This window comes from Falco punctatus (genome assembly GCF_963210335.1).
Source record: "Falco punctatus genome assembly, chromosome: 6".
In the NCBI taxonomy this organism is placed as follows: Eukaryota; Metazoa; Chordata; class Aves; order Falconiformes; family Falconidae; genus Falco; species Falco punctatus.
Window position 1 is genome coordinate 82600702 of NC_137585.1, and position 13508 is coordinate 82614209.

General features: G+C 37.6%; 1 protein-coding gene across 4 annotated transcripts in view; it reads right to left on the bottom strand.

The window, feature by feature from the left end:
• Positions 1-13508, bottom strand: part of CADPS2 (calcium dependent secretion activator 2) — a 327139-nt gene that overhangs the window by 41453 nt on the left and 272178 nt on the right. For 2 of the 4 annotated variants that reach the window (XM_080393904.1, XM_080393902.1), the window contains 3 exons: positions 7877-8032; positions 5024-5171; positions 4024-4038 (listed from right to left, as the gene is read on the bottom strand). In XM_080393904.1, coding sequence (XP_080250030.1) covers positions 4024-4038; positions 5024-5171; positions 7877-8032 — 319 coding nt within the window. The remainder of the gene's footprint in view (positions 1-4023; positions 4039-5023; positions 5172-7876; positions 8033-13508) is intronic. The other 2 variants (XM_080393905.1, XM_080393903.1) reach the window with 1 other exon arrangement.

Consider the following 13508-nt stretch of genomic DNA (forward strand, 5'->3'; position numbering starts at 1 on the left):
ATGATCCATGGAAAATCACAGCTGTCCCTCCCATAAAGTGTCTGCAACTTAACTTCCGCAGCACATTAAATTAATGGATCTATGCATATTCTAAGATCAGTTCCTATATTTTTGCTTTTTTTTTTCTTGGTTTTTTTTCCTTGCCACAAGGTAAGTATAATTTTGTAGGAACGGAATATAATGAGTAAGTTCACCGTGTGACCAAGAAGAACAAGAAGTAAATCAAATTATTCACAAATCACAACAAGCTTCCAAAATTATGACATTTAGAAATAATATCTTTTTTAACTTGAATTATTTTCAAGATTTATTTTGCAAACCATGAGATCATAAGTTTTTTGACTCACTCCTCCCTAACGCCAGCTTCCACCAAAACAGCCACCCCTGACAAAACAAAACTTCATATCCTTGCGAAAGATTATTTGACTCCAGAAGACAGGCTTTAAGAAGAAGGCAAATACTGTATAATTAATGATAAAATCATACGAGCTGACAAGGCTGTATGCACGATCCTGAATCCACCACCTGTAGGATTTCAGCTTTTCCTACTTCTGCCAAACTTCCTTGGTGACAGCAAACAAATCCTCACCCCTTTTCCAAACACATTTATGGATAGTTGTGCCTTTACATTCCTCTGCTGGCTGATGTGACCACAGTCCACATGGAGTCTGAATCTAGACAAGTCAGCTCCACCACTACGTTATTTGGATACACATTATGGAGACTTTCAGCATCACCCCAAATCCCCTGAAGGGGGTAATGGAGAACGTGGCTCTGCCTTTCCAGCTGCCCCAGAGCAACTCCTAGGAAAATATGAAATACAGCTGCAGCTGTAGGAGGTCACGGAAGAAAACTATGCTTAGTGGCAAAGTGGGTGATAGAATGTAACCGAACAGGACTGTCTTTTCTGGACAATCTGGCTGGTCTTCCAAATGTGGCTCTCTGCTCCTACCAGGATATGGAAAGAGACAAAGTATTTTAGTGCCTTTTGACACTTGGGGAACAGAGGAGTTCATTCCTAAATCCTGCGGTGATGAGCTGAAAACTGTGACTTGCTCAGTTCTACAATATATTAAATTTTCTTTCTATTCTACCCCCCCGTGACCCAGCATTGGAGGTGGCTTTTTTAATTGCTTAGGTATTTTGGTTTTGTTTAAAAGATTTTCAAGCTAGCTTTCCTTTGTTTGTTTTAAGGTTGGATGGCTGTGAAAATAAATTGCATATGATCATCTGAACGGAAACTGTTACTGCCCACATATTACAATATTACATGCATATTAAATTGCCCCTGCAATTTTACTATTAAATTGGCTATAATCCCCTAGTACTTATGCAGTTAAATGAATCTCCTCTTTGAATTGTATCAATCAAAATATCTTCAGAAACAACGTTCATCAAATTAAAGCCCACTTTTCCCTAAATTTTCCTAGATATACATGGCACTGGCTGTGGCACATTCCACTGAAATGGCATGTCACTCATTTTTCCCCAAATTGAAAAGTATATCTCTCCTCTTTTATAAGCATGATTGGGTACTGGGAAACTGGAATTCTGAAACAACTAAAACAGCTTCTATACATGTTTCACTAAGAAGTACTCAACAGTATGAACCAATGGCATTTACTCTGTTCACGCTACCCAGTTACACAAAACAAATAAGCTGTGACTCAGATCTAAGGTCCTGCTTGGATCTAAAGATTTGTCAACCTAAGTGGCCCCAGAAATATTTTCTATTTGATTCTTGCCTCCAGCAATATTTCCTGTGTGATTCTTACCTATTGTACTCAAAAAGGTGAATGTTGCAAAAATATTGCAGCATGTAGATCATAAAGTAATAGGTCAACACAAATAAAAAAGGCCAAAAAATCTCTGGATTGAATGTTGTGTGACAGAAAAGGTTTCCCTTACTGCTGCTATTCTTTTGGGATCCACGGACTGTAAAGGAGTAGCACTTGTTCAGGAAGGAAGGAAGTGGGATACTGCTCACTGTACAACTACCTAAGATTACATACACGGAAACTAAGAAGCTGGGCAGGCAACTGTTTAGAGAAATAGCAGCAACTGGTATGTTACTTAGCTGTCTTGCTGCATTCTTCCCCTGCACTCCATGAATCGCCGTGCTGGTTGTCCATGGAGCAGGCTGCAGGCACCAACAGTTAGTATGAGATAAGGTGATCCTCCCCTGCCCCTGCTTCTCAAATCCTCCTAAGGCAACTGCCAACCAGTGCAGAAGGCATCCAGCCAGCTAAGCTCTCCTTAAACACAATATAGTGCTTGTGTCTGTAGCCAAATTATCCTGTGCTTCTCTTGGGCTTTGAGATGATATCCAGAAGGCAAAGTAGGGGAGCCCTCCTCAGTGGCAGACTTGGTAACTCTTTATGAGAGTAGACTTAACTGGAAGACATTTTGGAGAATGGTGAACAATGCATGAAGTAACGTGGGAAAAACTGCAGATTCAATCAGGTTTAAACTCTAAAGTCAAGGTGCTATTATTGGTAACAATGACCAGAATGCCCTAATTACATGATAAATAAGAATTCCCTCCTATCTGACAACACAGGGTGAAAACTTCCACATCTGTCCTTGACCAAGGTATGCAGCTGCTCATAGCTCTGTATAAGGAATGAAAAGAGCATGCTGTATTCATGGAGATATTTGAGTCTAACCATCTCATTAAATACCACTTTCCATCACTTGCAAAGTAAGTTCTAGAAATTGTCAGATGGATATTCAGTGTTGAGTTTTAGGTGAAGAAACAGGACTACTAACAAATGCTAACTGAGGTCTTATGGAATGCTTTTCCTGACTGGCAGAAAAGACTATGTTTGAAACTGAAATGAAGATGGAGGATGAATGGAAAAGGTTTCAAGACCAAGTGGCTAAGTAGGAGTAACTGGAAATGCCAGAGCTGCTATAGAGCAGCCAGAGATGCAACTGTTTATGTTATGAGATGATTTCCTGCCTTCTTTGACAGATGGGCAGGTTCCAGAACTATCTCACCCAACAAATGCTGAAGCATTTCAAACAACCATACCAGCTAGAAACAACTGAAAAGCCCAGTTTTACTTAAGCTTCCAAAACCCCCTTGGGAACAGAAGAAACTGAGACAAGAATTCAAAGTTTATGAGAAAGAAGGAAGTTTCCATATTATCTGATAATTTCTGATACGTGATTTTTTTGAGATTCCTTCAGGTTTATTAGATGAATTGAGATGAAGATTCATTTGGGGACTTTGAAAGAAGTATGTATTTAATCACAGGTATGCTAAATTATCAAACTCTTGCACTGAAAAGAAGCATTGGAATAATCTGGGGTCATGGTCAGACCTAGTAGGGAACAAGGACTGTATTTCTGTTTTGATGTTGTGAAGAGTGTATGATGGGCCTTGAAAATCTAGAAAATGGGAAGATTCAGAACAGAATCTGGTGAGGGTCTGCAGTCCACAAGGTTAGCTGCAAATGCTGCACTTTGGCTCTGAGGGACTGGCTGACAGTGCAGAAGGCATCATCCAGAGCAGGTGAGAGGAATGGTGCAACTGTGGAGATGAGGCTAAACAATCTGCAGGTCTCTGTGGAGGTACTGGTATTCCCTGTCCCCAGAGAAGGGTACACATGTGTCTGTTTGCAGGTTACTGCTTGGACACTAAGTAGAAGACGAAACGGCAGCATCAGCCTCAGGCAGCATTGGAAGTTGTAGTTTACTTTTGATGAGCCTGAAACAAATTGTTTGTTGCTCTTTTGCCTCATTGCAAAGTGTAAGAGTCCAATACTTAGTGACCGGGTAAGACAGGATACTGGGTTTGAAAAACAGAAGAGTGAAGAATTCATTGGAAAACACCTTAGAGGATGAATAAGGAAAGAAGAACTGAGAAGCTGATGATCACTGTGTAGCAAGGTCAGGCTGTAAAAGAATTCTGAGGGCTATGCTAACAACATGAAAAGAAACATTCCAATTTAAAATAAAAAGTAGCTGTTAATAATCAAAGAAAAAATATAAGTTAAAAAACAATGAAAACACACTTACCCATTGACTAGCAAACTGGTTCATGTCACGGAAAACCAAAAGGAAAAATAAAGATGACAGGGTAGAACAGGAAAATGATGAATGTCTCATCGAATTGGGGGGTGGGAAAAAAAGACAACAATTACATTGAATATGCTAACTTAAAAAAGATGAGTCAATAAAATGAAAGCACAGTAAGAAATGGAAAAATCAACAGAAACAATATGACCAAATAACGTAAACATGAAACTGCCCAAAGCAGACATATTTTGTTGCCAAATTCTGTCAAATGGTTTCACTCTCTCCAAAACCAAATCCAACAAAGTTACACTGCTAATGCATTAGCACAGCAAGACCAGTTTTAATTTTACACTGGTAGTCTCACCCGTCTATGTAGTATGCCCTTTTCACTTCACAGATTATTCCTGCTGAGAATGACAACATGGGAAGGACAGTGGTCAGTGAAGTCTACATATCCTTCAAAAGCACATCAGTGCTCCACTGTGGAGTATCTACAGTCCTGACAAAATGGTCCCTGTCTTGGAGACCAAATAAAAAAATCCCATTAAATTACCTGGTTCTTTCTTTCCTCTATTTTCAGCATGTACATAGACATGAATGCTGGGTATATGAGCCATTTGAAACCTAACCTTACTCATTTAAAACTTGGCTGCAAAGGACAATGTTTTGTCTCTATTTTACTATCACAAGAGTCCTGAAGTGGGCTATTTCTCTTCTGCAACCTAGGAAAAATTCCAAGAGGGGCTGCGAGTCAAGAAATCCTCTGAATGTTCAACAGACTCACAGGTCACAGCAAATAAATTACAGAAGCACTCTGTGTCTTCTCTGATGGAAGATGAGGGATTGTGCCTTGCATGATGCTTCTGAGGAGCAGTCTACATACCCCTGTACAAACACTATGTGACACATTTCAGCTAGTTTGAAATTAATCTACTGTCTGCAGTGTGAGATGATTCAGATTAACTGAACATAGGAATTAAACATACAGCATTTCACTTACCTCTTGCCCCCCATCCAGTATGCAGAGTTTAGCTGTCTGTTTTTTGGCATCAACTAAGACATTAAACATTGTGCACAGAGATGAAGGGATACGCAAGTCCGTTGATTTGTTTGTCTTTTGCAGCTTGAGTTCAAATGCAATTCTTGTTCTGTTTATTAAAACACAATTCATAATATGAATTTCTCTGATAATTCTGAACAACCAGTGTAAAAATGTATAAACCTTATTAAACATGTTGGCTTAACAATGTACATGCATGCGAGAACATCTTAGAAATACAATTCTTTAAGTGCAGAATATCCGCTCATTCCATAAACAATTGCGCTGGTGGTAATCTCAAGGTTCTGCACTGCTCCAGCTAATTCAGTTGAATAATAAAAGCATTATTCTCTTGCCTAGTAGCTAACAATATGCTTCCTTGTATGATGACTAAGAACAATTTAAAACAATGAAAATACCTCATAATTTTCAGCTCTTCTATGTTAAAATACAGTTCATCACACCAAATAATTGTTTCTAGAAATATAAATAAAAAAATCCTCTTCTGGATTTAACAGAAAAGAGAATTTTATTAAAGACAAGGAGTCTATCATTAAGCAAGTATTAATATTTACATTAAAAAGTAAGATGTATCAGGAGATACATAATACAAAACCCCCAATTTTTTTCTCACACCAGTGTAAATAAGGAGCAATGTCACTGAAATAAATTATAATACTTCAGAAGACGTAAATATAAAAGTAATTTTTTATTTTCACCCTTATTTTTAAATATGGATAACAGAAGCTGACACAATATTTTAAGAAGATGGGAACAGAAGCATCCTATTGGAAAGTCTTATAGATCATATTAGTATCAGAATAACAGTTATAATAGAACAGTTCCATCATTCTTTTCCAAGTTTCTATTGTCTAATACAATCCGTTCTATGGATACAATTTACTTGTTACCTGACACACGGTATCTTTGACCACACTAAACATACCTAGTGTATTCATGCCAGTATATTATGTATTCACTCTAAAATATTAATACATTTTATGTGTTGACACTAGGATGATTCTGTAATATTAATTAAACCTTCATTTATTGCCACCAGCATCTTATTCTCTGCAAAAGAAAGCAGCAAAGATGTCAGGATTGGTATCACAGACCAAAACCCGATCCATAAGGAATTCTTTTTTAATGACTCTGTGTTAATAATTCTGTTCTCAGCTTCTGGTTGTGATCCTGGCAATGAGCCATTTTTAGCCTATTTCGCTTATGCCATTAAAATCCACACAGCCAAATCTGTATGGTGCAAATTTTTTAGATAATGACAACACATGGCATTAGATTTATTGCCTAGGAGAAATGCAAGTATTTGTATTGACACAATTGCCTTTCCCACATTAATCTGTAATAATCTTTTAAAAAGACATAAGATGAATTTGAAAAGATTAATTTTTCAATAAATTATTTTAACTAGTCCTAATTATATACATCTTTGTATTTTAGTCCTGTTGATAAAAGTCCTAGTGTAAAGAATTTTTCATTTTTTTCAGGCTCAAGATCAATATAATCAATATATTACTGCATCTCAGTGCTACTCCTTTTACATTTTTTTCAGATTGAGATTATGCTGATAGTCTTCCAGTCCTTTGAGATGTCACCATTTTTCTAAGATTTGTTAAGATATTTGTAGTTAACCGAGCTCCTCTGCCAAATGCTTTAGAACAGATACATGATTTCAATTCTAGTAAATATTCTCATATCTTCCTTTGCTACAGAACTTAAAACTTTTATGCCATTCACTGTATCATCAGCCTTCCAAAATCAAATAGAATTGTTTGTGAAATGCTTCTACTTTTTTACCATGATTTCATCACTGTAGCTCTAGCAACAGGTTCATATACTAAGCCTGAGGTTCTCATTGTTCCTACTTAACAGAAAATAATAAAATACCGTGTCATCAGATTTAACCTTATTGGATGTTAAAGATTCTCTGTTTCTTTAGCCTTCCTTATCAATTTTGTGTATTTTATGATTGACACTATTAAATTGCCTACAACCTTTATTTTTCCCCCATTCTTCTATATATTTTTTATATATAGATAAAAATCTATATATAGGATTTTTATGTGTCCAGACTAAGCTTTCTCTGTATGTGGGATCATGGCTTCTGAACCACCTAATAGGAGATCCCTGCACATTTTCTAGTATACAGATACTTCTTCTAAACTCAATGATACGTACTGAAAGCTATGGCAGAGACCTTCTTAGATCACCTATACTTAATTTAAACTATAATTATAAGATACAGCTCAAGAAAAGAACAACAGCATTGTTTTCTACAATTTCCAGAAGCTTGGCAATATAAAATCTAGTTTCAGTTAGATGACTTACAGATAGCCTTTTCTTGTTTATCATGTAAATGCAGAAATGCTGTATACTCTTTAGTTTGTAATATATTTCTTAGAGACAGTACTCTGATGACAAGTAGTGTTATTAACTGAACGTAAGGAATAATATAGTAGTGAAGGGAAATGTATAAAAAGGAAAAGGATTTCTTCTAGCAGAATTCTGAGATTTGTTAATATTTGCCACAGATATGGCATAGAAAAGAGATTTGGTTTATTCACTTCCAATGGTCTATTCACAACATGTGTAGAAATTCTGCTTGGTGTTTACTAGATGTTTCCAAATTGCTGACTGCCAGATGCTGGGAAATACACACCAGTCATGATCTCCTTACAATTGCCCTGAATTCTATGACAGGATTCTGGTACAGAAGTACCTCTGCGAACCAGTATGGCTGTTCCCATATTAATTTTCAAATCTCTCCCAATTTTTAATTGATCATTTCAACTGTACCTTTTAACGCAGGCTTCTATCATGTCAGTGGCCATGAGTTTAAGTCTCTGTTCTAAATGGTGGGCAAATTCTGGTTCTGGCCAGTGAAGATCAAAAACAAACATCTGCAGAGCATCCAGTTTCCAGAAAAGATCTTCTGATGTAGCTGAGCCATTGCTATAAGAAACAAAAGAAAACAAAGTCCCCAAGAAGCAGAAGATAAATGTATGGATGTCTATCCCAGTTGCCACAGAATTATTTAAGGTTTTGTTATCATACCATCTTCCTCGTTCACTTCACTGTATCTCATTGCACAGTTGCTCTTAGTCCAAGAATGTGAAAATGGTCATGGGAAATTTAAAATAATTCTCGTTAGGGTGAAAAAAGTAAAGTTTTCTCATCTGTTTGCTGAGAAATATGACAGGCTACAGAGGTAGATGGGATGTTGGGGAACATGGAAAATGAAGTAGCTAAAATTTCAGATCAAGACAGGAAAAATAAAGGCTACAGGAATTAGTAATCAGTAAGGACCTTTTCAAAACAGTGATGACTTTTCACCTATGTTTTCTAGCCTTCATAACTCTGGTAGATAAGCCTACCAAAGAAATTAAGATGCTAGTAGAAATCCTGTAAAAGAAACACCCAGACAAATAGTCCATTTATAAATGCTCCTTAATTCTGAGGGAGTAACATCAGATCCCAGTGGAAAAAAGAAATAGAAACTATTTAAATAAATTTGTGCACGAAAAAACCAGGGGATTAATATGGCTCTATGTCATCTCAGATTGTACACATAATTTTAATGTAATTCCTCCACTCTGAACCGATTTCTAAATTTAAAGATGTTTGCTTGTGATGATACAACAATTTAAGGCTAATCCTAGCAGTAACTACAGTTACACTTCCACTGTCATCGCAGATTAATTACATTTTCATGATGCGTTGTATTGCAATGCCTGGGTTATTGGTTAAGGACAGTTATACTAGGCAGCATGGCATTCCAGGATGTTAGTGACACAATCAACCAGAACAGCCTGACAGTCCCAATTCAGATAGAATTAGTCTTCTGCCTCATGACAAAAGAACATAATTATCAAAGTGTTAAGTGACCCCAGCTCTCATGGAAGGAGTCAGCGAGTGCTGAGCATGCTCCGGACAGAGCAGGGTCAGATTAAAAAAGCAGCAAAAAAAATAGAAAGGACCTCCAATATCTGACCACCTAATGCAGCTCTTGGACAGCAGCACCACCACTGGTTCACGCCAGCTTAGCCGAAGCAGCGGGTGGTGAAGTGAAGCAAAGCACAGCTCATGTTCAGGGCTCTGAAGCGGCAGCATGGATGCAGCAGGAGCACTGCTTCGTTCTCACAGCATCCCACCACCTTCCAGACCCACCCAACTGCCCAACTGCACCCTGCCCCGCTGCCTTAATGCTACCATGACTTCAGAGCCATCGCTGTCTTCTGCAGTGCTGCCTCGGAGATGAAATGGGCTGCTGAGCCAGGCAAAGGAGGCAGCCAGCAAGGGCTGGGCAGTGGGTGACAAGCTGGGAGCATGGTCACCTGCCTAAGGAAAAGGCTGGCTCCAAGCGACCGACCCTGACATTGGCTTTGGTTTTAAATAGCACAAGTCTTGATATCTTCACTGTGCATAGCAGGATATTCCACAGCTTTACACAGGCTTTTTTTGATATCATGCATATTTCCCCCACTTATTTTTAACGGTAACTGTTAATTTTGCATTGTATTGTGCTCCTGAAAGAAAACAACAGAAATGGGAAAAAGGCCCATGGGACTTCTAAGGTTACAACTTGCACAGGGATGTTACCTGCTAAGGTTGGACCTGACTAGGGAGCTCTTCCGTACACTGCTAAGTTTAATTAAGAAATAGAAATAACAAACCATAACAATTTCTCGGAAAGTTTAAAATCCTGTTAGACTGTTTCTTAAGTTATATGATAAGCAAGTATTGAAGATTTCATTACATATGCTGTGTACACTGGCAGTGAGTGAAGTTGTAGATGCTATGTTATACTCATTATTTGATCCAAAAAAGACTAAGTCCATTTTTGAGATGACTGTGGTAAAAGAAGACAAATTACGTAGGGAGAGAAATAGGGACAATCTCAGTATATGCATTACAGTTGATAACACATATTTTGTAGAAAACAAACTATACTTTCTCAAGAAACAGAACTACCATTTTTCATCCTAAGATCATACAATTTAACAATTTTTTATTCTTCCATAGTTTTTTCTTTTTCACCTAATGGAATTCCAAATGAAATTCTTTAGGACTCAGGAGGACTAATGTGCTCTCAATAACATCAATGTATTCTTATGCACGTTCACTCCCTGGTAGCCACTTAATTTGGTTTCATTAGACTACCAAATAAAGTTCCACAATTATAATAAATGTAATAATAGACACAGGTTCATGAAACGCTAATTTGTTCCGTGAGAAACACTAATTCATTCATTCTCTTTTCATATCATTTTGAGCTCCCATTCTTCAATTTTTTATTCAGCATTGTCCAATGGCATTTGAATTGGACTAACATATTATACTAATAAGATGGGGAAGGAAAATAAAGTGTTACAACAGAAACTATTTGTTCCTAGTTCACACGTCCGGATACAAATGTCTGATTTGTTTGCTAAATGCTGCAGAAAACTGGTTTCAATCACCTTCTTACTGCTACTTGTAGCACATACTGGTTTTATTTGCCTTTTAGGATTTCTCCTGGCCCTTATTCAGCAAAAGCATTAGAAATAGTATTAATCATCAGTACATACCTCAATACCATTTACTGGCAAATCCTATGGATTTGCTTTTGCTACTAGGAGCTGATTCTGTCACTGCAGGGTTTAATACTCCATAAAGCGTAACATGAAGAACCAAACTCACGTTTTTACCACCTCCTGGCAACAGGAGGAATTCCTGCAATTGAATCAAACCACCAAAGCATTTGAATCTACATCCATAATTCCAGAACCATTTTTTTTGGTGGGGAGACAGGACACATTCTTGGCTATCAAAAAGCTTTCATTTGCACATATAAAGCTACCTCATTCTAATCAATGGAATAATATTGCTCTACCAGGAAACTGATCTGGTACTTTCTTTAAAAACTATATTCAATGCAGTTGTCTATATTTTTTAAATAAAGCACAAACATCACTGTTTTGCTCATCAAAATTTAAGCTTTCAGCCCTAGTTCTTTGTGCAAAAGGTATTATCTAGTTGTCTACTCTTTTTAATGAGGTCACAGCAGTAAGAGAAGGTTTCCAGTGATTAAAAGAGGCAAATATTAAGCCCATCCTATTTTTTTTTAATGTCAATTTAACTTTGTATTTAGTCACATTTTGACTAGCAGACTGGACCAGCTATCTCCAGAGGTCCATTTTAACCTAAATTATCTTATGTCTTTATGTCTTGCATCATACTGAACACAGCAAATGTCTAAGACTTGTCTTGTCTTCCCCAAGACCCTGCAGAATATTAAACTTAAGAACTGGATATAGCCTCTTAAGCAATTCACTTATTCACCAGCAGCTGAGAGGCAGCTTCCCACTAGGATCACCAGCTACCTAAACAGAAGCAATTAGTCAAACAGTCCACTAAAGCACATTGGCTGCAAGATAAGCACACACATGACTCCACAGTAGATGTAAAATATATAATTTCTTGCCTAGATGTGAAACTCCATAGCGTGGCTTGGGATATGAAAATATAGGAGAAATATTAAGTATCTAAGGATGTTTCTCAATCAATCACAAGATTCAAAAGCAGTTGGCTTCCATTCTTGTAGAATTTACCAAGTGCAATGATGGCAATATTAGAAATTATTGCAATTATCTTTTTTTTTTAAGGTTAATACTGAGTTACTAACCATTAGCGTTTTGTGAGGACTGTTTACAAAGCGGGGCACCTGATCTATGTCCTTTGTGAGCCCCCATCTTGTGAACTCTAGCTCTGCTTTCTTTATGTTGCCTCAAGATGTATATTCAAGGCTCAGAAAGTCAACTGAGAATTTCTTCAACAGAAAAGGATTTTCAATAATTACACACTCAATGGTGCCTAGCCCCATCTCTCTCTTAGCCCCATCTCTCTCTTTTCCACTAGCAGATGAGGGGAAAGGACGGAGCAGAATTCTGACAAGTAACAGCTAGTGTATGGTCCTTCAAAGACACTGGGGATGGAGTTACCTCACGGTTACCTTACTTAGTTCAAGAGTGAGGCAACCTGAGGATCAAGCAACAAAAACATGTTTCTTGAGTCTTCTTTCTTCTTGCGTGTTGGCATTTTTGGAAGAACATAAATTTGGCCCACAATATACATTCATCTTGCAGAACGCTCAGTAGGAACCAGCTAGATTCAAACCTTCTTATTCCACAGAAAGCAGGTCAGATAAATTTCATTATTTCATCAGTCCTATGGCTATACTTTTAAATATCCATCCTTAAAAACACAAAGCATGGCTTCCTACCACTTTACTGCAGGCAAGCACTATGACAGGAATGTATGTGGCACTACAGATGCAACCCCCGAAACAGTGCTGAAACGTGGCCTCCTGGCTTATTCGGCATGCACAAACATACAGAGGGGTCCAGCACAAGAGCTCAGGCACATTCAGACCAGATCCCTTCATATCGTAATCAGAGCACTGTCACTGCTCCAGCTGATCCCTCTTGCCACTCATTATAGCTGAGCTATAGCAGGAAGAACATACTCGACACATTTCCTTTGACGTTGCCTGTTCTGGTTGGAAGACAGGACAGGACCATTCTCCGGCAAGCATGTATCGTATTGCATGTTCCCCCAGCCTTCAGTTTTGCTGACTCTGATGTTCTAGACTGGTACCACATAGCAACAGACAACCTGTATCTACAACATTTTTGGTCAGTGAATCTCAGTCATTTCTGCACTGAAAATAATAATGTATAAATTAAATCATAATCGATTAAAATCACCCACAAAATTCACTTAAAAACCAGGTCCAGAAGAGGTAGAGAAATCACATTTAAAATATGAAATGGAACAAACCCGCAGTTTAAAGTGGTACATTTGAATTAATGAATAAATAAGGAAGAAACCCCCTCATTCTGGCTGATTAGAAGCTTTTACAGAATATTCAAACTTTTTTGCTCTTCAGGGATGCCGTCTTCAACCAAATGGAACAGTAATCCACAGTGCTCTGCATGTCTAGCCAAGGTGTCCTCTGAGTTGCCCTCTCCTGAGACCAATCAAGAAAAACAGACTACTAATAACACTTTCCCCTCTTCATATCTCCCTTTCCAATGCCCAATAATAAAAGGTTAAGCCAAAACAACTGAAAATGTAGTAATGATCTTCCTAAGTGCTGTTATAAGCAGCATATATGTACTGCTCCAAAATATGTGATCAAGGAAATAAAAAAAGCAGCAGTTAATTAAAAAATATAAACAATCTTCTCTAGTAATGTTCACATGGATCACAGCAACTTTTAAGTCAAAGAGGGGAAAATCTATTTTCATCAACAAAGCACACAAAGAAATGCCTACCTACGAATATATTTTCACCTCTTTTCAGCAAAAGTTCTTAGCTAGGCACATAACAGCTCTGTTGAATATGAATGGACTTAAACATGAACGTAACAGCATGAACATAAACATCA